Source organism: Phaenicophaeus curvirostris, chromosome 26, assembly GCF_032191515.1.
Source record: "Phaenicophaeus curvirostris isolate KB17595 chromosome 26, BPBGC_Pcur_1.0, whole genome shotgun sequence".
Taxonomy (NCBI): domain Eukaryota; kingdom Metazoa; phylum Chordata; class Aves; order Cuculiformes; family Cuculidae; genus Phaenicophaeus; species Phaenicophaeus curvirostris.
In genome coordinates, this window is record NC_091417.1 from 6,278,360 (window position 1) to 6,306,167 (window position 27,808).

At 49.7% G+C, this 27,808-nt stretch overlaps 1 protein-coding gene across 1 annotated transcript in view; it reads left to right on the forward strand.

Moving 5' to 3' along the window:
- MYO1D (myosin ID) overlaps positions 1 to 27,808 on the forward strand; it is a 184,163-nt gene that overhangs the window by 74,622 nt on the left and 81,733 nt on the right. Inside the window, exons 16-19 of the mRNA XM_069877121.1 lie at positions 1,695 to 1,902; positions 21,009 to 21,232; positions 24,649 to 24,793; positions 25,749 to 25,853. Coding sequence (XP_069733222.1) covers positions 1,695 to 1,902; positions 21,009 to 21,232; positions 24,649 to 24,793; positions 25,749 to 25,853 — 682 coding nt within the window. The remainder of the gene's footprint in view (positions 1 to 1,694; positions 1,903 to 21,008; positions 21,233 to 24,648; positions 24,794 to 25,748; positions 25,854 to 27,808) is intronic.

Consider the following 27,808-nt stretch of genomic DNA (forward strand, 5'->3'; position numbering starts at 1 on the left):
AGAGGGGCAGATTCAGTCTAGACATAAGGAGGAATTTCTTCACGATGAGGGTGGTGAGACACTGGCCCAGGTTGCCCAGAGCGGTGGTGGCTGCTCCATCCCTGGAGGTGTTCAAGGCCAGGTTGGATGGGGCTTGGAGCCCCTGAACCAGTGGAAGGTGTCCCTGCCCATGGCAGGGGTTTGGAAGTGGATGATTTTCTAAGGTCCCTTCCAACCCAAACTATTCTATGATTTCTTTGGGCAGGTTTGCAGATCTCTGCCATCCTATCCCTTTTTTCTAGACCTGTTGGCAGAGCAGGCCTGTTCTGTAATACTGACTTTGCCCGGCCATGCTGCTTGTCTGTCTTTTTTCCTTCCTAATGTACCATGCGTCAAGGTGGAAGATTGTCCCAATGAATTAATTATTGCAGGAACGTTTCCTGATAATAATAGGAAAGAGAAACCAGTGTCAAATCTTGATGTCCAGTGTGTACATGTGTTCAAGGGAAGGAAAACTTTTTCCAGCCAAGTGTAAATGCAGGATCTCCTGTTGTGAGTCTGAGAAGTGGTTATAATATTTCAGTTCTATTGATCAGGAGGATCCCTTCTCCACATGTTGTAACCCTTGCGCTGATGGTGTTCCCTGCTTTGGCACACTGTGCCCCTCCATTTTTCCTCCTCTCCAACAGCTTATTCCAAAAAGCCGATGTGATGAATGAAGGCAGCAGAGTGATGTGTTTCCATTCCGGCTGTTGAGTGACTCCTGCGGTGCTCCTGCTCCCCAGGAAAAGGTTTATCGCTGTGCCCATTTAATAGCAGCTGGAAATTCAGAATGTCTCAACCATTGAGATTAATGCTTGACTTGGATTGTGGGCTTTTGAAGAGAGAAGTGGTTAAGATTGCTGCGTGCTTGCTTTATTTAGAACATGAATGCGGGTACTGTTACAGTGGAAACGACTATTACAGATTTGATTATGTCCATAAATCTTATGTAGAAAATTCATTGTTGCTGTTTGCAGGCGTCTGTTCACCTCATCAGCACTTCATGAAGCCAGTAAATCTTACAGGGAGCAGAGTCTGATGCAGTTACTTTCCTGTTTGATTTGTAGTTGTCTTAATTCCAGCCTGTGTTCTGTTTCTTGGTGTGAAAAGTTGCTCAGAGAGGAAGGATGGGAGGAAAGGGTTGAACAGTGGTGAGGTTTTCACAGACTGTGGCAGTCACCGAACTGCGAGTTCAGTAAATCACGGAAAATGTTAGAAACGGCTGCCAAAACGATGAACAAGAGAAGTTATTTACAGAATTTTTTAAATCTCTGTTTTCTAACAAAGCGATTGGCTCCAGTTGGCTTCTCGTGCAGAAGGGCAGCAAAGCAGAGCTTTTCTTCCTCACAAAAAAAATTAAAATGGAATGCTGAGAGTGTGGATAACAGAGCTGCCAAATCTGCAGGGAGGCAGTGGTGAGGCTTGTCGTGTCCCGTCAGTGCCGTGTTGATGAAGTGAGCTCCTCACAATATTTTGGCGTCTCACAAAATCATGCTTCTATTCATTTTCCTTGGATTTTGAGGATCACAGTTCCTACAGAGGATACCCTTAGGCTCTTCTGTCTATAATCTGTTTTATTCGAATTCAGATTGTAATTATTTCTAAACTGTGTTGAAGGTCGGTGTTCTCGAGAGTCTGGATGATGAGCTTACATTTGTAGCTTTTAATTCCAGGTACAAGATGATCTCAGAATTCACTTGGCCCAACCATGACCTGCCTTCAGACAAGGACGCTGTGAAGAAGCTCATCGAGTGCCATGGATTCCAGCACGATGTTGCTTATGGCAAGACTAAGATTTTCATCCGCACCCCTCGCACTCTGTTCACCCTGGAGGAGCTGCATGCCAAGATGCTTGTGCGGATTGTCCTCTTCCTGCAGAAGGTAATGCTTCGTTTGCTGCATGAAAAACTCAGCTCGAGTTCCATAAAACACCTTTGAGCCCTCTGCACATCTTCTAGAGCGTGGCCGTTTGGTTACTACTTATTTCTTTACAGCTCTTCCAGCGCTCTCTGTAGCTGCCTTGAAGCCTTCATGTGGTGGGATGCGCTGTGAGCTGTTGGGCCTGCAAATTGCTGGTGACTCTCTAAAAGATGTGCTGAGTACTCAGGGAAAGCAGGCAGCCTGGAAACTTGGGAAAGCTTTTATGGATGAGTGTGTGAGTGATGCACAACGGATGTTGAGACAGGATTATGTGCATAAAAGTTGATCATTGGATCCGTAGCTGATGGCACACATGAACTCTAATGGTAAAACTCTTGGGAGTGCAGGGAAAGAAGTGAGAGGAAAAGACAGAATGAGAACAGAGACAGGGAAAACCTTCCCTGGGGGCCTTCTAGGAAGAGAGAAGGGGCAGGATTCCCAAGCGAGCATCCTCCCAAAGCATCCTTTCTGGTGCAGCCTGTGGCCCCTCGCCTACGGAACAGCAAATAGGCCCTTAGCTTTGCAAAAGGTGAGACGCCCAAGGCACTGTGTAACAGGACCTGCGCACTTGTCTCTCCTCTCTGAAGGTGGGATTTGAGCTCAAGAGCTGTCTGGTTTTACCCTTAGGATGACTGATTTTACATTCTGTGACTGCAGGGCAAACAAATTTGCCAGCTTCCCTGACGAAGATCTCCTTCTAAGCCATTGGCGTCTGCTGTGACTTGGCTGACTCCTAAATCATTCAGGTGCTTTCTGGGGCCACAAAGGCAGAGTAGAAGCTGGTTTTGTAACCTCAAACGCAGCACATAGTAGCTGGTATTAGTGCCTGCTGGAGGCTGTGTTCTGTATGAGCGTGAGCAAAGAGCGACGACTTCTCAGTTTCACAGCCACAGAAATGGTGGAACTGACTTTGTCCTGACTGACATGGGTTGCTGATGAGTTCAACATTTTTAGAGATTTATTTCTTACCAGGCGTTTTTGCTTTGTCATTCTTGGAACCTGGGAAACGGCAGAACTTCTGAAACCCTTTTGCCCTTCAGAAATAGAAACTGCTGGCTGACTGATGGGGTTAAAAAATTCCTGGAGAAAAAGCCTGTTCCAAAGCCGTGCCCTTACCAAAAGGTTCCACAGACTTTCTAAACCCGATGGGCTGAATCACTTCTTGTGCAGAGTCAGACCCTGGAGGGAAAAGCAGCCACTGCCTGCTTCCATAGTGATGCACAACACTCCCATTGCTTGTGTTTGCAAAGTGTCTAATCTGATTCCCTTCTAGAAAGCAAAACGATTTGACCAGTATGGAAGTGCAAAGTCCAGGGCTGCATCTGTTGGGGTGGCCAGCAGGAGCAGGGCAGGGATCGTCCTCCTGCGCTCAGTGCTGGTGAATCTGCACCTCAAATCCTGGGTTCAGTTTTGAGCCCCTCAACACAAGAAGGACATTGAGGGGCTGGAGCGTGTCCAGAGAAGAAAACGGAGCTGGGGAAGGGGCTGGAGAACAGGGGTTCTGGGAGCAGCTGAGGGACCTGGGGCTGTTTAGTCTGGAGAAGAGGAGGCTGAGGGGAGACCTCATTGCTCTCTGCAGCTCCTGGAAAGGAGGTTGTGGTGAGGTGGGTGCTGGGCTCTGCTCCAAAGTGACATGGGACAGTATGAGAGGAAATGGCCTCAAGCTGCACCAGGGCAGCTTTAGATTGGGTATTAGGAAAAATTTCTTTGCCAAAAGAGTGGTGAATCCCTGGCAGAGCCAGGGGGAGTCCCCATCCCTGGAGGGTTAAAAAAACATGTGGTCCTGCTTCTTCAAGTCATGGTTCAGTAGGCAGGGTGGTGTTGGTTTGACGATTGGACTGGGTGAGCTATGAGGTCTTTTCCAACCTTAATGATTCTGTGATTCTCTTGGTATCTGTTGTGCCAGGTTGCATAGTTCATCTCTAGTAAGGAATTCTGGAAGTTTTGTTTATATATGTGATTGGTTTTTCTGGAATCACTGGTTTTAATATGTGATTGTTTTGTTCTGGAAGTGCAAAGCACAGGTTGCTCAATGGCTGCAGGACCTGCCTGTTCCTGGGCTTTTTGGGTCAGCTGTTTCCTGCCTTTTTGTGGTAGTTTTCTGCTTGCCCTGCTGTTGAGCTTCACAGCAGCTTTCTTGGACTGCTCATCATCTCCTTCCAGGTCTCTTCCCTGGAAATGGCATCGTACTTTCCCAAGAGCTCATTCTGGTTTATACTTTCGGAGTGAAACAGAGCTGATGGGTGGGGCTCCTCGTACACCTCGGTTAGTGCTTTTCTGGGTTGCTGGTTGCACTTCCACCATGCTCACCCTGATTTCTTGGGAGGAGATTCCCCGCCTGCAGCCAGTTTTCCAACCACGTGAGTCTCGATGCTTTTGGCAAGTTCACTGTGTCATGCTATCAATCCAGAGCCTCCCTTTCTTCCCATGATGATATGGGCAAGCTAAGGAGTTCCTGCAGGGGAGATGCCTTGCTCCTGGGTGACCTGAGTAGTTGTATTCAACATCTGAGGAATTGGGAGGTGACCTTGTCTGACACTGAAAGGTGCGGTTACTGCGAAATTATTTAAAAGGCCTGTCCTGTCTGTGCATTGGGAGCAGGTGATGGCTCACTACAAGGTTAGCACTGAGCTCCTTGTGCAGAGAAAACCCACCGAACAGCGTGCGGCAGAGTTTTGGGCAACGAGTCAGTTATTGTGAGTTTGTTGGCCTTCCCTTTAGATGGAAACTTCAGACTTATTTAGTTTGGGCTGGGATCTGGACAGTGCTCAACAATGCTGGAGGAGAGCAGGGCTAAAGAGTTTTTACCTCTAGAAGGTAAAAACCTGGTTAGGAATAATGATCAACTTAGAGTTGGGGTTGTTCAGCCTGGAGAAGAGAAGGCTCCAGGGAGAGCTTAGAGCAGCTTCCAGTACTGAAAGGGGCTCCAGGAAAGCTGGGGAAGGGCTTTTGATCAGGGAGTGCAGGGACAGGATGAGAGGAACGGTTTTTGACTGAAAGAGGAGAGATTGGGATGATATCTTAGGAAGAAGAGGAGGCTGAGGGAAGACCTAATTGCTCTCTATAACTACCTGAAAGGAGGTTGTAGAGAGGAGGGTGCTGGCCTCTTCTCCCAAGTGACAGGGGAGAGGACGAGAGGGAATGGCCTCACGCTCCCCCAGGGGAGGTTTAGGCTGGACATTAGGAAAAAAATCTTCACAGAAAGGGTCAGTTGGCACTGGAACAGGCTGCCCAGGGAGGTGGTTGATTCACCTTCCCTGGAGGGGTTTAAGGCATGGGTGGACGAGGTGCTAAGGGGCATGGCTTAGTGTTTGATAGGAATTGTTGGACTCAATGATTAGGTGGGTCTCTTCCAACCTGGTTATTCTATGATTCTATGAAATGTTTTGCTGTGCGGGTTGGGAGGCCCTGGCCCAGGTGCCCCATCCCTGGAGGTGTTCAAGGCCAGATTGGATGGGATTTGGAGCAACTGGATCCAGTGAGAGGTGTCCCTGCCCATGGCAGGGGTTGGAACTGGATGGGCTTTGAGGTCCCTTCCAACCCAATCCATCCTGTGATTCTGTGACAGGCTTTGCTATAACGGTTTGTGCAGCACCAGGCGTGCTGGGTTATCTGTACAATAACTACAGTGCTTTGGGGCTTCTCTTATTGAAAGAATCAGCAGAAGTGACAGACATTAAATTCCCAGTGAGTGTTGTCCTATAGCTTTGCAAACCTCCCCTCCCTGTTTTCTCCTCTCCCTGGAGCCGAGAGGGACGGACGCAAATCTACATGGGGATGTTGCTCTGTTCCACACAATTGAAATAGCTCAGGTGAAATCATCCTTTTGTTATTTCTCTTGGAGAATTCCCTAGTGAGATTCAAATTTGTCTCATAAAAGGTGTGTGGAGAAGAGACAAAGCTCCTTCTCTAGTGCTTGTGGTATGGAAGACTTTGAAGAAAGGTGAACAGCCAGAGCTTCATTTCTGTAGCATAACCCTGCTGTGACTCACATGTATCTGCCTTTATCTTCCTGGGTGTTCTTCAACCAGGCTCTAAGATGCTGCAGAGCGATGGAGAGGAGCTCTTTATAGTCTTGGAACTCACAGCTAAAGACAAGAAACACTAATGAATGAGGTGGTAGTCCCCTTCTGTTCCACTCTCAAGAGACCCTACCTGGAGTCCTGTGTCCAGTTCTGGAATCCCCAATGTGAGGACATGGAACTGTTGGAGCAGGTCCAGAGAAAACTATGGAGATGATCCAAGGGCTGGAACACCTCAGCTATAAGGACAGGCTGAGGGAGTTGGGACTGTTCAGCCTGGAGAAGAGAAGGCTCTGGGGAGACCTTAGAGCAGCTTCCAGTACTGAAAGGGGCTACAGGAAAGCTGAGGAGGAACTTTTTACAAGGACATGTTGTGAAAGGATGAGGAGGAACGGCTTTAAATTGAAGGGAGAAGATTTAGACTGGACATTTGGAAGAAATTCTTCACAATAAGGGTGGGGAGGCCCTGGCCCAGGTTGCTCAGAGCAGTCATGGTTGCCCCATCCCTGGATGTGTTCGAGACCAGGATGGATGGGGCTTTGAGCCCCTGATCCAGTGGGAGGTGTCTCTGCCCATGGCAGGGAGTTGGACCGGACAACCTGTAGAGCTCCTTTCCATCCCGAAGCCTTCTATGATTCTGTGAATCTAAATGCTCTCTAACAAGCTCATCAACAGAGGTGCCGGTGCTGGGTTGGTGGCTCCAGGTGTGTAGGTATGTTGTACACTGCTGAATCTGTCTGGAAAATACTTAACTCTTCCCTTTTTGGTAACTTTCTTGCTTGCTGTTTGATGTCCTCCTCTCTGTACCAACTCCCTCCCGTGTCTGTGCCCCAGCCGGGCTCTGCTGCCAGCAGACGGGGGAGCTCAGCACTGGCAGTGCCCGAAAAGGAACGATTGACATAATAAAATAAAATCAGAATGAAGAAGCCTTCCCTGTGCTCTGAAAGCATCAAGACAGTTTTGCCTGCATCTCAATTTCTGTTCTCAACTTCAATTGGTCATTAAAAACTCACACAGAAATTTAATTCTTGCTCCTTTTCCCTTACTTTCATTTTTCCTGTGAGCATCAAAGGCTGAGGAAAGCAAACTGTTACCGTTGAGAGTCTCCAGATTCCATGCACAAGGAAGGACAGAGATTAACTTGATTTAAAATAAGTAATGGACCTTCCTGTTGCATTACAATTCCTCAGATTTGAATTTAGGAAAAGACAACTGGGGATAAATTGTGGTGTTGTGACAGTGGGCACTGGTGTGATAAAAGCTGAGGGGAAATGAGAGGTGTAGCCTTAAAAGCAGCCGGTCCCAGGCTGGGGACCAGAAATGGGTTTTCTTTGCACTGGAATATTGTAAAGGAAAGAAGGAGCCGCGCAGGGTGTATGCAGTGGCTCTGGTTCGGGAGTGTTAAACGTGCTTCTTCATTTCAGATGCTCTGTATCCTGTTGGGTATCGTTCTGCTACAAATGACAAGACTTTCAAACAGAAATTCAGTATTTTTCTTTAGAGCTTCAGCATGTGAGTGACCCTTGACCCTCAAATGATGCTAGGCCTTTTGTTCAGCTCTGATAAGAATTTTCTTCATATGAGTTTGGTTAAATTGAATTAAAACTGACTTCCAGTTTCAATAGATAACTTCACTTTCTTTTGTTTGCACATCTCCTGGATGTCCTCTCCTTTAGCTTTATCTTCAGTGCTCCTTTTCCTTCTGTGATAAAATGTTACGGGATTCCAGGCTGGGATTTTACACCAGACTGAATCAAGTCTGTCAGTGGATGGGATGGGACCATGGCAGCTTATAGATCCATGGAGGTATTAAGGTTGCAAAAGACTTAAGATCATCCGGTCCATCTTGCTGGCTGCGGGAGAATTTAGCGGGTGAGAGCTGTCTGGTACTGGAAATCCCACATGGCACTGGGAGCATCACTGCTAGAATCCACTAAAACGGTTGTTTTAGAAGCACTAGCTGAGCACATCGCTGCTTTTCATGAGGTTAGAGTTTTCAGCTGAAACAGGGGAGATTGAGTTGAGATCTTAGGAAGAAATGTTTTGCTGTGAGGGTGGGGAGGCCCTGGCCCACGCTGCCCAGAGCAGGGGTGGCTGCCCCATCCCTGGAGGGGTTGGATGGGGCTTGGAGCCCCTGATCCAGTGGGAGGTGTCCCTGCCTGTGTCGGGGTGTGGAACTGGATGGGCTTTGAGATCCCTTCCAACCCAAACCATTCTGCGATTCTCTGTGATTGCCTTCATAAATGCAAATTAGGCAGCTCGGATATCAGTGATGGAAATAAAAAATAACATTCAAAAAGCTGCCATAAAACTCGGTTGCTTTTTCTGCCCTTGGAAACATTCCCACGTATTCATTAGCTTTGCAGAATGGTGCTTTGTTCCAGAAAAAAAAGCCCAGCCGGCACGTGCGGAATGCAAAGATGATGAATCTTGTCAGTGTAATTTAGTGCACTGTTTCAGTGTAATTTTATCAGGCTGGTGCAGCTGCGCATGGTAATCGCTTCACTAAATCTTTACTGCCTGGTGCAGGGGAAGCCAGAATTGCTCTTGCACCACAGCCCAGCACCTCCCTGGCAGGATTCCTCGCGCACGGGAGCCCTGTAAGCGCGGGAGGTCGGTGCAGCTGCCCGGGGGTCTCCCGATGCCCCCTCCGGCACCGCGCCCCTCGCTGCGGGCACCGGGCTCGGTGGAAGCTGCTCTGGAAGAGCTGTTGCCCACAGCTGCCATCACCATGGCGACATTCCCCAAGCCGGTGGGGAGGAGCAGAAAGAGGGAACCGTGGCTGACTTGTCATAATTTAATGTTTCACCTTCCCTTTCTTCTCCAGCCCCAGGAGTCCTCGGAGCACGGGGCGCTGGGAAGTGTTAATCACAAAGTAAAGCTTTCGCTCTGACAAAGGAGGCGTTTTCCGGCCTGGTCATGGGCGGGAGCAGCAGTCTGATGAGGGCTTCAGTTCAGTGACCCAAATAAAAGGTGATGTGAGGCATTTGCCACCCGGACGTGAGGCATTTGTGCCATCTTGAGGAGATGTGTTCATGAAGTTAGGGATATTGGTGGAAACAGGTCTGTAGTGACGCATGATTTGTACCGCAAACTGAGCCTTTGATCTTTAGAGGCTTTGGCAGGGAGAACCTGGGAAAGGAGATGCTGTGGCTGCTTCCAAAGGGGCAGCACATGGGTGCTGTGAAGACTAAGTGACGTGAAGGTTTGGATGTAGGCGCTGAGCTGATGGTGCCGCTGGCCGGTGTGGCGGAGCTGATCTCTTAGTGACTGATCTGAATGCTGCCCCCGTGCTGTTTGCCTCCCATGTGCTCATAGCATCACTTCTCTACCTCCAATGAATGCACTGAGGCATCTCAAACTCAAAAAAACCAAACAGAAATCTAAATCCACTCCCAAAAGAACCCAATCTCATCCAGGCAAACCCACCTGCTACCAAAAATAAAGAGAAAAAGAGGTTCTTTCCTGCCAGTTTAGCTCGACAGCCAGCTTCCTTCCTTCAGAGGAGCATCCAAGCTGGTGAAAAGGAGAGCTGGGGAGAAATGAATCCTGCTTTTTTGGTAGCAGGCACAGAGGGCACCTGCGTACTTGCTCGTAATCATTTTCCTCCCCAGGCTGTGCTGTGACAGCACGCTTTAATCAAAATAAGTACAAATAACAATTGATTCTTGAGACAGGGAGGAGGAAAGGGCAGTGTGTGAGAGCATCACTATTGCAAAATAGGGTCCAGCAAGGAACGGATGGCAGGGCAGCTGCCTGTTCCACAATTTGTATCCCAGCGTTGAGACCTTGAGCTTTGTGGCTGTTAAAGTCACCTCAACACCTGGGATTTTATCTTCCATACACTGGGGAAAATCAATAACACAGCTCATGTGTGGCTTTTTGTCCCCCTTTGGAATGGGCTTCTTCCTGCAAAGCCTCTGCCGTCCTTTGTTATACACTTTTTGTAGTCCTGATCTTCTCTATTGATTATTTCAGGGTCTAACTCCGCCTCTCGCAGGACTGGGGTTTTCACACTCATTCCTGTGTATCACAGGCAAGCTGGGAAGACTGGATTCTGCACCCAGTGCTGCTGATGGTTCCTTGTTCTTTTTGTGGAAGGGAACTATTTTTTATTGTTCCTGAGCTTTTCATTTCTTAAAAGATCCTGATCTGCTGCACCTCAAGGTGTCTTTAAGCCTCATTCGAACTGCAAAACTACTGCCCAGTTGGTGCTAATTAAAGTGCAAGCAAGAGCAAATGGCATTGAGCAACCTGAACTGGGAGAAGATCTTAATTTAGTGTGAAATACTGGGGTCAGGTGAGCTCTGCCTGTGATAAGCTAGAGATTCACGGACAGTTTCTGTCCGTGTCTTCTTTCCCAACAGGACACTGCAGGATAAATCATGGTCCCTCTGAGGGCTTTGCCAATCTTTCCTGGGGATGAGTAATGAGCTGCTGCATCACAGAATGGTTTGGGCTGGAAGGGACCTCAAGGCCCATACAGTTCCAACCCCCCTGCCATGAGCAGGGACCACCTCCCTCTGGATCCGGTTGCTCCAAGCCCCATCCAACCTGGCCTTGAACCCCTCCAGGGATGGGGCAGTCTCCACTGCTCTGCAGAAATGCTTGGTTTACTGATGATTGTGTCCAAAAGTGAGTAACATATTCTAGGTCTTTGCATGATCTGTTTACCCTGAATCTCTTTGTTCTAGAAAGGCTTGATAACAGAACGGTGCTGCCACACCTTCAGGAACGTTGACAGAGCTGAATCCTCAGCCACTTCACTAAACAGATGTAGGTTTTAAGCTGTAGCAGCTGCTGTGCCACATCAGGCTCAACAGTTGTGTCTCCAGGGGATGCCTTGAGATGACAGCAGCATGACAAGCGTGCATCGTACCTCTCCTTAATACCTTCTCAGTCCCTTCAGACACTCAGACTTGGGTTGATGACCTAAGCTGGGCATATTCAGTAGCACCTCCTGAATTTTTGTTCTCTGAACTTGTCCTCAGACATGTGTCACCACTTTTAGGTTTTGTAGCCTTCTTTAGCAAGTTCACCTAAGCACTGCGTGGAGAGATCTTTCTTTGTTTGGGTCCTTGCACTTACCAGCTTCACTTGGTAGCCAACTGTGCTTGTGTTGAGGGCAGGACTTCACTCAGAACTTTGTGGATGTCTGCCACATCCTCTTTCGGTCCTCTGCCCACAGAGGAGTGTCCTAGCTTGTTTACTTTCTCCATGTTTGGAGACTGTTCTGTGCTTTGGGTTGTCCATGCAGTCTTTACCAGCTGTAAAACATGGAAGATAATGAAATTACCTGTGTTTTGGTATCTTCACCAAGAAAAGTCCTACCTTGATTTTTCATGGAATGAGTGAAGGTTCCTGCCTTCTTCTAATGACTGTGGTCTTTTCTGGCAATTGTAAACTTCTCTGCTTCTTTAATATGGGAGCCGTGGCAGTTCTCTTCATCTGTTCATGTAACCTCATCTTCTTTCTCCCAACATCTTCCTTCCCTGGTTGTTGCAGAGGCAGGAAATTCAGTGGAGCACGACCGGGATGGAGTGACAGGATGGCATGAGAGAGGAGCGCTGCCAGCAGGGAGCTGCAGTGGGCACCATGGGGGACCTGGCAGCTCCTGGGGCAGAGGGGGGCAAAGAGCTTTCTTGGGGCTCTCAGGCTGAACTGCGGCAGCAGCAGCTGAGGCTTGACCAGAGGGCAGACGGGTGCAGCAGCGTGATGTTTGCTGCAGCTGTTGCTGAGCAGCAGCAGGAGCTGCAGGAGGAGCCCACGCCAGCTCTGCTGGGGCTCTGCATCCAGCCTGGTGTGTGTACGTGCACGAGTCCCTCATGTGCGACTTGGTTAAAACCACCGTTCCTTCGACAGTGTTTATATTTATTACTGGACACGGTCTGTTAGTACAATCTAATTAATCTCTTTTTCTCTCTTCTAGCTTGTGCAATATTGTCTCTATTAAGCAGAGCGACAGAATGAACACAGTTCAGCTGACTCATGTGAAAAGAGAAAATAGCATTTAGTAAATTAAGCAGCTCTTCCCACTCGCTGTTTATGTGCTCTGTTATATGAGCCCTTAAAATGAGGAAGCTTTGATGTAAAACGGTTTTGCCTCAAACCTTTGATGAGATCTGAATTTGCTTGAACTGGGGAAAAGGCAGATCACAAACCGCGGTGGGTGCTGCATGTTGAGTATCAGCCACTCATTGTAACTGGGCGCTGTGAGGAGGTGACCCCTTTCAAAGACAATCAGGAACAGCAGAGTCAGAGCTTCCTTCTAATCTGAGCATTTATTCAGGCTGCGACGCCTCGAAGGACCCTGTGGCAGAGCTGCTTCTGTGCTGCACTACCGACTTCAATATTTAATAACCCTTTCTCTCTGAAAGCCTTTAAAGCCGAGCGAGAAGGTTCAGGCCTGTGTGCATTTCTAGCTAGGTTTCATTTTATTCTTTTCACTTTGGATGCCTGGAGGGCGCCTTGTGCTAGGGCAGCATTAAATATTGATCACGCAACTGTTCGGGGTGGTGCGAAGGAGGCTGGGTGGGAGGAGGTCTGCTGGGTTACAGCGAGCAGGAGAGAGTCCTCCAGGTTTCATTAGTGGCCGCACTGCTCAGAAATCCAACCCTGGGGTCTAATTTAGACAAGCTGGGTTTGTTCGTGTCATTCTAGGCATTTATTTGCTGACTCGTATGTTTAGATTGCATCCTGTGTGGGTTTCCTTCTGCGTTCATGGAGATTGCAGCATCTAGGTCAAATCTAGATTATCCCTTTTTCCATGGAGGAGCTACAGGCGAGTTGGTCTCAGCATTCAGGGCCCCCTGTCAGCTGAATCACAGAATCATAGAATGGTTTGGGTCAGAAGGGACTTCGAAGTCCATCCAGTTCCACCCCCTGCCATGAGCAGGGACACGTCCCACTGGATCAGGGGCTCCAAGCCCCATCCAACCTGGCCTTGAACCCCTCCAGGGATGGGGCAGCCACCACTGCTCTGGGCAACCTGGGCCAGGGCCTCCTCACCCTCACAAGGAGAACACTTTTTTCCCCAAGACCTCATCTTCATCTCCTCTCTTTCAGCTTAAAACCTTTTCCCCTTGTCCTATCCCTGCGCTCCCTGATCAAGAGCCCCTCCCTAGCTTTCCTGCAGTCCTCTTTTCCTGAGAGCTTGGCTTCCTGTGGGTCTGTCCTGCCCTGCTGGCACCTACATTGACAATGATCGGCTTTCTCCATGTGATTGCTTCAGTGCCACTGCTGTCCAGTTGCCCTCACCACGTCCTCCACTCCTTCCCTTGTGTCCTGCACACACCCCCACCTTCTCACCCCCCTGAAATACTGCTAGATCCTTCTGTCCCCTACCTGCTTGGCTGGGAGCTCCGTGTGTGCTGGTTGGGATTTAGAGATTGAAGGAGGCAGATGGCTCTCGAGCTCATTCTGAAGCATTTCCACCAATGTCACTGTAATTTGAGGCGTGCTCTACCCTGCTGTTGATTTTTCTTGAAGGATATATGGACTTGCCTTTTTCATTCTTCTGATCTGCTGTCAGGCTTGGTTGAAGCTGATTGGAGAGTAAGGAGATATCAGGGCAGTCTCGGGAGGTCAGATGAGGGCAGGGTTATCTTCAGTCTCATTTCTGTGGGAAACTAAGTTTATCGAAAGCAAAGCCACAGCAAGATGGCCAAGGAAGCATCACTTTATTCTTGCCTTTCTCCTTTCTTGGAGGAAAGACACAGCTCACTGCGATCCTTGGGCTCGTTTGTCCTGTTCTTGCAAGATTTGCTGAATGCAAGAACTGAAACAACCAGCCTGCTGATGTGGAGCTTTGATCTGGGGTCAAGTTGAAAGCTCCTCACAGGGGAACGAGTTTCAGAAAGTCAATGCATGTGAGCTTTTGAATCCTTTCTTGGGCTTGGGTGTAAGAGGCCAGAAGAAAGAATTCTGGATGCACAGATCTTCTTTCTGTTGGGTGTTTGGCATGTGACTCTCCCATATTTGGCCGTGGCTCTACTATTGTTTAGTTGGAAAAGACCTTTGAGATCATTGAGTCCAGCCGTACCTATTCACTGCTGAACCATCCCCGAGCACCTCATCTACTTGTCTGTTAAACCCCTCGAGGGATGGGGACTCCACCACCTTCCCTGGCAGCCTCTGCCAGGACCTGATAACCCTTTCAGTGAAGAGATTTTTCTTGATATCCAATCTGAAACTGCTCTGGGGCAACTTGAGGCCATTTCCTCTTGTCCTGTCGCTTGTCACTTGGGAGAAGAGACCAACACCCACCTCACCACAACCTCCTCTCAGGGAGCTGCAGAGAACAATTAGGTCTCCCCCTCAGCCTTCTCTTCTCCAGACTAAACAACTCCAGGTCCCTCAGATGTCTCTCATAACCCTTGTTCTCCAGACCCTTCACCAGCTTCCAGCATAGAATGGAGAAGTGCTTTTACAGCGTGATAATCTGTTAAATGCTGTGATAAACTAAGTTCTGGTTGATGGGGTTGGGCTGATGGTTGGACTGGATGAGCTAAGAGGTCTTTTCCAACCTTAATGGTTCTGTGATCCTACGACTGAGAGAGGTAGCACTCTCCCAGTTTCAGGTATGAGAATAGTGCTTGTCCCATGTATAATTCTGACCCACGGCTCACAACTACTCCACGTGAGTTCACAAAGTGGCTGGTCAACAATGAGAGCGTTGCTTTGAAAGCCTCCTCTTGTTTGTGTGTCTGAAGGTTCTGTGTTTTGGGGAGAGACTGCTCAACCACGAGGCCACCGATTTGCCTTGGCATTTCAACATCACTGATGGGCTGCCGTGAGCAGAAACAAGCCCTAGGGGTGGAAAGAAAACACCTAGCCAGAAAAAAAACAATTAATTTAAGTATTTTATAGAGTCATAGAATGGGTTGGGTTGGAAGAGACCTCAAAGACCATCCAGTTCTACCCCATGCCACTGACAGGGACACCTCCCACTGGATCTGGTTGCTCCAAGCCCCATCCAGCCTGGCCTTGAACCCCTCCAGGGATGGGGCAGCCACCACTGCTCTGGGCAACCTGGGCCAGGGCCTCCCCACCCTGATAATAAAGAATTTCTTCTTTATGTCTAGTCTAAATCTTTCTTCCTCCAATTTAAAGCCATTCCCCCTCATCCGATCACTCCATGCCTTCTAAAAAGTCCCTTCCCAGCTTTCCTGGAGCCCCTTCAGGTACTGGAAGGCCATTATAAAGTCTCCTTGGAGCCTCTCTTCTCTATTCCCTGGGCAAAGCTTGTTCTTACCTTTGTCGTTCTCCTTATGTGTGGGAGCAGCTGCCCTGGTGGCTGCTAGAAGGTCCTTCCTAGGCGTGGGGTTATCCGGTTATGACAACTTGATTTGCGGACATGCTTTTCATTACCACTTTACTGCCTGTGTAGCCAAGGGGCACGCCTCGGCAGGGTAATTGGATTTGGAAGGCTGGTGTTTGCAGTGATTGTGACACTTCTTGCTGTGAAGCCAATTCCTGCAGCGATGCGGCTGATACGACATCAGGGCAATCTGTTCCAGCATTGTTGTTCCACGGGGGGCTGGCTGAGGGGGAGAAGAACCCCAGTGAGAGACTGTCCTCAAGACCGTGCTTGCTATGAGCACCAGGGAACAAAATCAGGGCCCTGTTCTGCGTCTGAAAACAGTTCAAAATGTTTTTAAAGTGAAGCTCTGCAAAGTCTTTCCCAGCTTACACAAATTCACCGTGGACTTTCTTTTTTGGAGATTCTTTACAAGGCTGTTTAGCTGCCGCCGTGCACCCTTTGTTCCTCCTTTCTGTTCATAAGAAATTAAAAACTGAGAAGTTGGTGGTACGATTTTCATAGAATGGTTTGGGCTGGAAGGGACTTTTACAGGTCACCCAGTCCAACCCCCCTGCAGTGAGCAGGGACATCTTCAACTCAATCAGGTTGCTCCAAGCTCCATCCAACCTGGCCTTGAACACCTCCAGGGATGGGGCTGCCCATTCTCTGGCAACCTGGGCCAGGGCCTCCCCACCCTCACAGCAAAACATTTCTTTCTAAGATCCAGTCCAAACCTCCCCTCTTTTAGCTTAAAACCATCACCCCTTGTCCTGGTGCTACTACCTCTGCTAAGAAGTTTTTCCCCATCTTTCTTATCAGCTCCCTTTAAGTACCAGAAGTCGGTAATTAGGTCTCCTCGAAGTCTTCTCCAAGCTGAACAACGCTGACTGTCTCAGCCTCTCTTTATACTGGAGGTGCTCCAGGCCTTTGGTCATTTTGGTGGCTTCCTCTGGACCCACTCCAACAGGTCCATGTCTTTCCTGTGCTGAGGGCTTCAATTTTACCTGGTTTACTGTCTGTACAGTCCTTGTAGGTACATTTTGTAACCCTTCAGTCTATGTTTCGATGTCTCCCACCATCAAAGTCTTCCACATTTTCCTTTAAATGACACAGATTCCTTCGCGTCTCCTTAGATGCTCAGTGATTTTCTCCTAGTTGCTGATCCTATCAAATTCACACAATTTCTGAACCTAATGTGCCCTTGGACATGAAAATGCTTGGTTAAATCAGCCTTGCACACTGGGTGAAATCCAGGCCCTGTGCAAGTTGGTTTGAGCTTGTGGCTTCAGGGAGCCCAGAGCTTCTCAGGAGCTCCAGTGCCTTTCACACAGTGATGTTCTTGTGTCTCTTTGTGATGCACGGGTTCCACAGAACTTTAACTACAATGGAGTATGCTAGAAAGGAACACTGGGAACAGCATCTGTGATTGACGGGATGCTGTCTCTCTCAATCTGTCTGATGATCTCAAAGGATAAGTAAGGGAAAGGTTATACAGCATCACAGAAGCGCAGAATCGTTAACGGTGGAAAAGCCCTCTCAGCTCATCCAGTCCAACTCTCAGCCCAACCCCACTATCCATACAGAACCATGTCCCCAAGTGCCATGGCCACACTCTTTTTTTAACCCCTTCAAAGGTGGAGACTCCCCCTCTGCCCTGGGCAACCTCTGCCAGGGCTTCACCAGTCTGTCAGTAAAGAAATTTTTCCCTAATATCCAGTCTAACCCTCCCCCGGTGCAACTTGAGGCCATTTCCTCTCGTCCCATCACTTTTCACCTGGGAGAAGAGCCCAGCACCCACCTCACCACAACCCCCTTTCTGGGAGCTGCAGAGAGTGGTGAGTTCTCCCCTCAGCCTCCTCTTCTCCAGACTGAACAACCCCAGGTTCCTCAACCAATACCACAACCCCTGTTCTCCAGACCCTTCCCCACCTCCATTCCCCTTCTCTGGACGCGCTCCAGCCCCTTAATGTCCTTCTTGTAGTGAGGGGTCCAAAACCGAACCCAGGATTTAAGTACATTGCTTTATATGCACTCAGTGTTGAAATTTTCAGTCCCAGTCCCCATTCACTGTTCAGCTCGTGCTTTCTCTTCCTGCCACTTTTATTTGTTGGGTTGGTACAGCCATGGTTACAGGGGCTACTGGTTGTGCTTCCTGCTCTTATGTCTCCTGTTACAGTCTCAGATTGTGCCTCGCTTTCCCAGCTCTTCCCTGCGGTCTCTGAAGTAGTTTCTGTGCCTGCGCCCTCCTTAGCAGAGCAGCTCCTGGCAGGGGCTGGGGCTGGTGAGGAGCACGTTGCCTTCGGTCACCTTGCACATGTTGAGTTGTTCCCTGGTTGCTTGCCGTGCTTCCTCTGCTTTGCTGTCCATGAGCCTGTTCCTACCAACAATCTCCAGTGTCTGGTATGGAGGGAATGGGGCTTCATCTGCTTCTCTTCTGGGATTTAGCAGCTACAGTTCGCTCTTCACCACACTAAATGGTCCACGGAATAGGGTGTAGGGCAATTCCATACTATTGTAAGGACTGGGTTCTGTCTTGGAATGAAATGTTGGAGGTTAGAATCATAGAATAACCAGGTTGGAAGAGACCCACCGGATCATCGAGTCCAACCATTCCTATCAAACACTAACCCATGTCCCTTAGCACCTCGTCCACCCATCCCTTAAACCCCTCCAGGGAAGGTGACTCAACCACCTCCCTGGGCAGCCTGTTCCAGTTCCCAATGACCCTTTCTGTGAAGAATTTTTTCCTAATGTCCAGCCTAAACCTCCCCTGGCAGAGCTTGAGGCCATTCCCTCTTGTCCTGTGCCCTGTCACTTGGGAGAAGAGGCCAGCACCCTCCTCTCTACAGCCTCCTTTCAGGTAGTTAGAGAGAGCAATGAGGTCTCCCCTCAGCCTCCTCTTCTCCAGGCTAAACAACCCCAGCTCTCTCAGCCGCTCCTCGTAAGACCTGTTCTCCAGCCCCCTCACCAGCTTCGTTGCTCGCTTATGGCCGTTGGTTGGATGCTTATGGCCAGTTTGACACACTGAAACTCCAGCGAGGGGTGGATCAGCTCAGCTGCGCCCTTGGATGATTGGCCAGCGTTGTGTAGTTGACTCGTTCTGGCGTGCCAGAACGCAAATGTACTTTATGGAGCATCACACGCCCTGGTGACATGGTGGGTATTCAGATAGCTCCCCAGGAGCTCCATGAAACCTGTTTGTCACGAATGGGAGATATCATGGAATTTCCTGAGTGGGAAGGGCCCCACAAGGATCATCTCCTGTCCCTGCACAGGGCAACCCCAACATTCACACCGTGTGGCTGAGGGCATTGGCCAAAGGCTTCTGCAATATTGTCAGGTTTGACACCCTGACTGCTTCCCTGGGAGCTGTTCAGTGCTCCATCACCCTCTGGGGGAAGAACCTTGTCCTAATGTCCACCTAACCCTCCCCATGCAGGGACAGTGAGGCCGAAGGAGAAGGAGGAGGGGTTACTGTACAGGGATTGGAAAAAGTGAGTCCTTCACTTTTGAGGGATTTGGAACCCCAAATCTCTACTGCAGGTTGAATTTAGAGTGTATAGAGAGGTGCAGACCCTCACATTTGCTGTTCTGCTGCCAACATAGTTTTTTTTCAGCTGTGTATCAGGATTATTAGTAAAGCTGTCGAGAACCTTTGACATCAGCTTCATAAAGCGCGTGTCATGTTGGAAATTGCCTCAGGTAATTAATTAATTCTTCTGTAAATAGAAAGCTTGATATGCATCAATGTTGCTGTGGGATGTTCCTTGAGAGGGAAATAAAGTCTCCAGCAGGGTCCATACTGAGCAGTGAAGCCCTCTTCGTGTGCAGGAGACTCATTATCCTTCCAGTTTAATTCTACAAGGAAACAAAAATACAATCTTCATCTTGGCGGATTCAATTAGAGGGAAAGTACAGCTGGTGATGGATCCCTTGGGGACGTGCCCGTCGGCTTGCAAGCACTCAGCGAATCCTGGATCCCCTTTCAGTGCCTGAAAGGGCTACAAGAAAGCTAGGGAGGAACTTTGTAAAAAGGCCTGGAGTGATAGGACGAGGGGGAATGGCTGTAAACTGGAGAGGGGCAGAGTTAGACTGGACATAAGGAGCAACTTCTTCACGATGAGAGTGGTGAGACCTTGGCCCAGGTTACCCAGAGCAGTGGTGGCTGCCCCATCCCTGGAGGTGTTCAAGACCAGGTTGGATGGGGCTTGGAGCAACCAGATCTAGTGGGAGGTGTCCCTGCCTACAGAGGGGAGTTTGAAACTGGTTGAGCTTTGAGGTCCCTTCCAACCCAAACTATTCTATGATTCTAGTACATGTTTCTCTGTGACCAGACAGGAACAGCAGAGCCTGCCCGGCCTGGCTGAGCGCCACCAGACTTTGTTGTGCCAGAGGTCTTTGAGTTAGGAGCTGGCCTCACCATATGATCGCATCGGCCCTGCTAGCAGTCATCCTGCACCAGGTTCCACCCTCCTCTTTCCACCTGGTGGGGGAAGGAGAAGCCCAGAACGTGGTGTGTTCTCTGCCTCTGGTGCTCTCCAGGCACGCATGAGATACAGCAACAGCAGCAGAGCTGCCCTCCCACCCGGCAACTGGGGGGGGATGATTTGTTTTGCATATTTGCTTGCTTTTCAGCACACGGCCTGAAGAGCTGCTCCCCAAACGGTTTTCAAAGCAATCTCTTTTTATTCATAGTTGAAATTGTTTCTCCCCGTGCTGGTAGGCGTGGTGGGCTTTTAGTGCTGTTTAATTGGATTTGCTTGGAATGGAGAATCATAGAATCATAGAATAACCAGGTTGGAAGAGACCCACCGGATCATCGAGTCCAACCATTCCTATCAAACACTAAACCATGTCCCTCAGCGCCGCGTCCACCCGTCCCTTAAACCTCTCCAGGGAAGGTGACTCAACCCCCTCCCTGGGCAGCCTCTGCCAGTGCCCAATGACCCTTTCTGTGAGAAATTTTTTCCTAATGTCCAGCCTAAATCTCCCCTGGCAGACCTTGAGGCCATTCCCTCTTGTCCTGTGCCCTGTCACTTGGTAGAAGAGCCCAGCGCCTCCCTCTCCACAACCTCCTTTAAAAGAAGTCACTTCCTTTGAAAGAAAGCTAATATATTTGTGGATTTCAGCAGCATAGGAGTACAGACAAAATTTAATCATATAATGGTTCGGGTTGGAAGGGACCTCAAAGCCCATCCAGTTCCACCCCCTGCCATGGGCAGGGACACCTCCCACTGGATCCAGTTGCTCCAAGCCCCATCCAACCTGGCCTTGAACACCCTCAGGGATGGGGCAGCCACCACTGCTCTGGGCAACCTGGGCCAGGGCCTCCTCAACCTCATTGTGAAGAATTTATTGCTAATGTCTAATCTAAATTTCCCCCTTCCAATTTAAAGCCATTCCTCCCCATCCTGTCACTCCGGGCCCTTGTAAAAAGCCCTACCCCAGCTTTCTTTTCAGCACTGGAAGCTGCTCTAAGGTCTCCCCAGAGTCTTCTCTTCTCCAGGCTGAACAACCCCAACTCTCTCAGCCTGTCCTCATAGCAGAAGTGCTCCAGCCCTCAGATCATCTCCGTAGCCTCCTGTGGACCTGTTCCAACAGTTTCGTCTCCTTCTTATACTGGTCGTTCCAGAGCTGGACACAGGGGTCCAGGTGGGGTCTCACAAGAGCAGAGCAGAGGAGCAGAATCACCTGCTTTTATGCTGCTCTTTATTGCTAAACCTGTCTTCTCTGTTGGCTCCTAGGTCTGGAGGGGCACGTTGGCTCGCCTGCGCTACAAAAGAACAAAGGCTGCCCTCACGATACTCAAGTATTACCGCCACTACAAGGTGAAGGCCTACATCCACGAGGTTGCTCGACGTTTCCACAACGTGAGGCTTATGAAGGATTATGGGAAGCACGTGCAGTGGCCCACTCCACCAAAAGTGCTGCGCCGCTTCGAAGAGGCTCTCCAGAGCATTTACCATAGGTACAGAGGGCAGTGCTTGTCTGTTCAGTCGAACCTAGAGAACACCTGCTGCTTGCTCTGTAAAGTTGGAGAAATGACTGGAGAACACCAACTGGATGTCATAGATGAAGATGTCAGTGGCTTTTGGTACCCTTGATTGGGCAAATAATGATTCTGTTTTAAAGTGTCACAGTTTAGCCCTGGCCTGGCTAATTCTGTCAGTTTAAACTGAGCAGCTGAGCTCCCAATTCCCTTCCCATCACCCCCAGGGAAAGGGAAATGAGAGGAAAAGACTTGTGGGTTGGAAATGAAACTAAAACAGCTTTAATGAAATAATAATAATAGTGATACCAGAAAATGCTATTAATAAGAAAATAATAGAATTTATAGAATTGTAGAATCACTTGGTTGGAAAAGACCTTTGAGATCATCAAGTCCGACTGTACCTGTCCACTGCTGAACCATCCCTGAGCACCTCATCTACCCATCTTTTAAATCCATCCAGGGGTGGAGGCTTCACCACCTCCCTGGGCAGCCTCTGCCAGGGCCTGAGAACCCTTTTGGTGAAGAAGTTTTTCCTAATGTCCAGTCTGAACCTGCCCCGGCACAGCTTCAGTCCATTCTCTCTCCTCGTAGAATATATACAAATGTATGAAATTGCCCCCCTCCCTCGATGACTCTACCTCACCACAGAGGCGGCAGAGCAGACACGAGGGAAAGGGTCTGAAGTTGAGGGGGAGCTGGGCTCAGGAACTGGGTGCAGGGATGATCCCAGATCAGGGACAGACAAGGTCCTTGCTGGATGTCAGCCATCAAAAAAAAAAAAAGAGAGGGACCCTCGTGATTCCTTAGTTTTATACCAGGTGTGACGTGTATGGGATGGAATCCTCTGCTGGTCAGTTTGAGGTCACCTCTCCTCTCTGCCCCTCCCTGCAGGTGCCACCCGTTTTCATTGAATCATAGAATCATAGAATAGTTAGGGCTGGAAGGGACCTTGAAGATCATCCACTTTCAACCCTCCTGCCATGGGCAAGGACATCCCACTAGATCAGGCTGCCCAAAGCCCATCCAACCTGGCCTTGAACACCTCCAGGGATGGGGCAGCCACAACTTCCCTTGGGAACCTGTTCCAGTGCCTCACCACCCTCATAATGAAGAAATTCTTCCTTATGTCTAGTCTAAATATGGCCCTCTCCAATTTATACCCATTGCCCCTTGTCCTATCACCACAAGCCTTTATGAACAGTCCCTCTCCAGCGTTCTTGTAGGTCCCTTTCAGGTACTGGAAGGTCACTATAAGATCTCCTTGGAGCCTTCTCTTCTCCAGGCTGAACAAGCCCAACTCTCTCAGCCTGTCCTTGTATGGAAGGTGCTCCAGCCCTCAGATCATCCTTGTAGCCTCCTCTGGACTCATTCCAACAGCTCCATCTCCTTCTTATGTTGAGGATTCCAGATCTGGACACAGCACTCCAGGTAAGGTCTCACAAGAGAGGAATAGAGGGGCAGAATCCCCTCCCTCATCCTGCTGGCCACGCTTCTTTTGATGCAGCCCAGGGTACAGTTGCCTTCTGGGCTGCGAGCGCACATTGCCAGCTCATGTTGAGCTTCTCATCAACCAGCACCCCGAGTCCTTCTCCTCTGGGCTTCTCTCAATCACATCATCCCCCATCGTGTCCTGAAACTGGTTGCCTGGACCCAGGTGTAGGACCTTGCCCTTGGCCCTGTTGTACCTCATGATGTTCGCACAGCCCCACTTCTCCAGCCTGTCCAGGTCCCTCTGGATGACATCCTGTCCTTCTGGTGTGGCAACTGCACCGCTCAGTTTGGTGTCATCTGCAGATTTGCTGAGGGTGCCCTGCCATTAATCACCTTCCCATCCTCCATGTGCTCTAGCAGAGCTGCTAGGAGGATCTGCTCCATGATCTTCCCAGGCACAGAGGTGAGGCTGACAGGTCAGTAGGTCTCAGGGTCGTCTTTCGTACCCTTTTTAAAAATGGGCAGAATGTTACCCTTCTTCCAGTCACCAGGGACTTCTCTGGATTGCCACGACTTTTCAAATATCGTGGAAAGTGGCTTGGCCATCACATCTGCCAGTTCCCTCAGGATTCTGGGATGCATCTCATCAGGTCCCATAGACTTAGATATGTTCAGGTTCCTCAGGTGTTCACAAAACTGATCCTCCTCTACTGTGGGAGGGTTTTACCCCGCGGGTCACCCAGGAGGGGTGAGGAGAGCGGTTAACAGTGAAGACTGAGGCAAAAAAGTTGTTAAGTCCCTCAGCCTTCTCCTCATCTCTTGATACAAGGTCACCATTCCCAACCATCAGTGGGGTTACACTCTCTTTGACCTTCCTCTTTTGATTGATGTACCAATAGAAGCCCATCTTGTTAGTCTTTCCTTCCCTTGCCAAGTTTAGCTCCAGCTGTGCCTTGGCCTTCCTGACGCCATCCCTACACAACTGGGCAGCATCCCTAGATGTGTCCCAGCTTCTCTGTCCCTGCTTGCACTGCCTGGGCAGTTCCCTCTTCTTTAGTTTAACCAGCAGCTCTCGACTCAACTACGCCAGTCTCTTCCCTTTCCTGCCTGATTTTCTACATCTAGGGACTGAGCGCTCTTGAGCTTTATGGAAAGCATCCTTAAATATTGTTGCACTCCCTTTTCCCTGAGGACCATGTCCCAGGGGGTCCTACCGAGTAACTCCTTGAAGAGCTGGAATTCTGCTTTCCTGAAATTTAGTGTCCTGACTGTACTCCTCCCCTTTCCCATTTCCCTCTGGACCTTGAACTCAACCAGTGCATGATCACTGCAGCCCAGGCTGCCTCCGATCTTAACGTCACTGATGAGTTCACTTGTATTGGTGACCATCAGGTCCAGTATTGCATCTCCTTGGGTGGGATTCTCTATCAGCTGGACTCGTGAAAGCCGTCCACAGCCTCTCTAGGTAGAGTCCTGCCTTCTCAATAAGCTCAGTTATCATAACTATAAAATTTTAACTGCTAAAACACTTTTCATGGCATTAATCCCAGAGAGCTGGTGTTGCTGCCAAAGGCTGGAGCGTGGTGTGGAGTCACAGATGGGCTCCCCTGCCCTGTTCCGTGTTATGCTCCATTAGATTCTGATTGCAGGGCCAAATTTAGCTCTGAAAGGAGAACAGTGGTGTAAATGAGCCAAAAAATGGCCTTCCATAAACTTTATTGCAAACAGATGTGCCAGTAGTTGGCTTCTGGATATTGGACAGGGAGGATACTGGCCAAACTTGTCAGGAGTCAGGGGTAATGTTTCACTTTCAAATGATAACCAACATCTCAGCATTATGAACACAGTGAAGGACTTCATTCTCCCCTGACATTTGTAGTCTAGGGGCGTTCTTGTTGGCAGAAGGAGCCCTCGTGGTGTGTGGTACAGGCTGTGGAACTGATTCAGGTGTTTTATGGCAGGTGGAGGGCAGGGGAGCTCATCCGGAGCGTCCCACCAGAAGTCCTACCTCAACTGAGGGCCAAGGTTGCTGCCATGGAAGTGCTGAAGGGTCACAGAGCGGATATTGGCCTACAGAGAGCGTGGGAGGGGAATTACATCGCACTGGTGAGTACAAACGAAGGGATCGGTGCAGTGCCTGGGGCTCAGGGTGCTACAGGGGCAGGAATTGGAAAAGTGACTGTTGGTTGGCAGGCTGGGAGAGCTGGGGTTGTTCAGCCTGGGGAAGAAGAAGCTCCAGGGAGACCTTAGAGCAGGTTCCGGTACTGAAAGGGGCTCCTGGAAAGCTGGGGAGGGGCTCTGGATCAGGGAGCGCAGGGACAGGATGAGGGAGACTGGTTTGAATCTGAAAGAGGGAAGAGTGAGATGAGATCTTGGGAATAAATGTTTTGCTGTGAGGGTGGGGAGGCCCTGGCCCAGGTTGCCCAGGGAAGTGGTGGCTGCCCCATCCCTGGAGGGGTTCAAGGCCAGGTTGGAAGGGACTTGGAGCAACCGGATCCAGTGGGAGGTGTCCCTGCCCGTGGCAGGGGTTGGACTGGATGGGCTTTGAGGTCCCTTCCAACCCAATCATTCTATGATTCTGTGGTTTCTTGGGAGGGGGAAGGTCTTTGCAATTTCCTCTGCAAATTGGTTTATGTCATTTCAGAATCTTTAACTTCTACTGCACTAAGGGTTATTTCTCTGAATATTGAGCCTGGCTTGAGCATCACAGGCCACGTTAAATGATAATGAGCAATGCCACCAGCTGGCTTTCCAAATGGCCAAAGCTGTAAAGAAATCTATATGAAAGTAAAATTCTCACTAGAATGCAGTGTTAATAAATAGCATAAAATGGAAAGGGACAAAGAAGCTCTCTCTAGGACAGCTGCATCACTTCCTTTTTCTCTAACCTTCCTTTAAGCAGTTTGTTTTATTAAGGCTGGTTCTCAGAAAGCAAACACACCTCAGGATGCTCTGAGTGCTGGAGGGACGAGGTGGGGTGGGGCGTGCGGCTGCCGTGATGTAATGCTGTTACGTTCTTCAGTCAGCACAAAGAGTTACATGCCTGTGTCTGATCTTTCAGAAGCCAGACAACCCTCAGACCACGGGCTCCTTCATCCCTGTGGCCAACGAGCTGAAACGGAAAGACAAGTACATGAATGTGCTCTTCTCCTGTCACGTCCGTAAGGTAACTGGCATGCGCATTGTCGGCAGATGGGGGCTGGGTGGAAACTTCTTGTGGTTCAGGTGAAACCTTGGGAGGATAAGGGCAAGGAGGCAACATGGAGATGCTTCAAGAGGGAGCAGTTCCAGCAGTCCTGCTTCAGGCAAGGCCATCAGTAGGTTTTTGATGGACACATGACTGCAAGGGTGCTCTGTGCGAGGGACTTACAGAATCATAGAATCACTAGGTTGGAAAAGACCCACTGGATCATCGAGTCCAACCATTCCTATCAATCACTAACCCATGTCCCTCAGCACCTCATCCACCCGTCCCTTAAACCCCTCCAGGGAAGGTGACTCAAGCCCCTCCCTGCGCAGCCTCTGGAGTGCCTGATGGCCCTTTCTGTGAAATTTTTTTTTCTGATGTCCAGCCTGAACCTCCCCTGGCAGAGCTTGAGGCCATTCCCTCTCGTCCTGTCCCCTGTCACTTGGGAGAAGAGGCCAGCTCCCTCCTCTCCACAACCTCCTTTCAGGGAGTTGGAGAGAGCAGTAAGGTCACCCCTCAGCCTCCTCTTCTCCAGGCTAAACAACCCCAACTCATGCAGCCGCTCCTCGTAAGACCTGTTCTCCAGCACCTTCCCCAGCTTCGTTGCTCTTTTCTGGACTTGCTCCAGAGCCTCAACATCCTTCTTGTGGTGAGGGGCCCAGAACTGAACACAGGATTTGAGGAGCGGTCTCACCAGTGCTGAGTACAGAGGGAGAAGAACCTCCTGGTTCTGGACCTGCTGGTTACGCCGTTTCTGATCCAAGCCAAGATGCCATTGGCCTTCTTGGCCACCTGGGCCACTGCTGGCTCATGTTCAGTCGCTGTCAACCAACACCCCCAGGTCCTTCTCCTCCAGGCAGTTTCCAGCCAGACTTCTAGTCTGGAGCTGTTCAGGGTTGTTGTGCCCCAAGTGCAGGACCCAGCATTTGGCCTTGTTAAACCTCATCCCATTGGTCTCAGCCCACGAGTCCAGCCTGTTCAGATCCCTTTGGAGCCTCCCGACCCTCCAGCAGATCGACACTTCCACCCAGCTTAGTGTCATCCGCAAACTTGCTCAGGGTGCACTCGATGCCTTCATCCAGGTCATTGATAAAGACATTGAACAGGGCTGGACCCAGCCCTGATCCCTGGGGACACCACCTGTCACTGGCCTCCAGCTGGAGTTAACTCCATTTACCACCACTCTCTGGGCCCTCCAGCCAACCAGTTTTCCACCCAGGAGAGTGTGCGCCTCTCCAGGGCAGAGGTGACAGTTTCTGAAGCAGAATGCTGTGAGAAGCTGTGTCAAAGGCTTTGCTGAAGTCCAGGAAGATCCATCCACAGCCTTCCCCTCATCCAGCAGCTGAGTCACTTTGTCATAGAAGGCGATCAGGTTAGTTTGGCAAGACCTGCCTTTTGTGAACCCGTGTTGACTGGGCCTGATCACCCGGTTCTCTTGCATGAGCTTCATGATCGCACTCAAGATCACCTGTTCCATGACTTTCCCTGGCCCTGAGGTCAGACTGACAGGCCCTGGATCCTCCCTTGACCCTTTTTGTAGATGGGGACAACATCGGCCAGCCTCCAGTCCAGTGGAACTTCCCCAGTCAGCCAGGACAGTTGGAAGATGATGGAAAGGCCAGCACATCCGCCAGCTCCTTCAATACCCTTGGATGGATCCCATCTGGCCCCATAGACTTGTGTGTGTCTAGCTGGGCAAGCAAGGCTCTGACCACCTCCTCTTGGATCACAGGAGCCTCATTCTGCTCCTCTAACTCCTGGATGTGTACGCAAAAGTTGTGGGAACAACTTTTCTTACTATTAAAGACTGAGGCAAAGAAGGCATTTAAGTACCTCATCCCATCCATACAATGATCCCTATAATCATCTCTTTAAGAACTGAACGTCGTATTCTACAATCATTTCAGTTTAGCTGAAACAGAGACAGTTTGGCA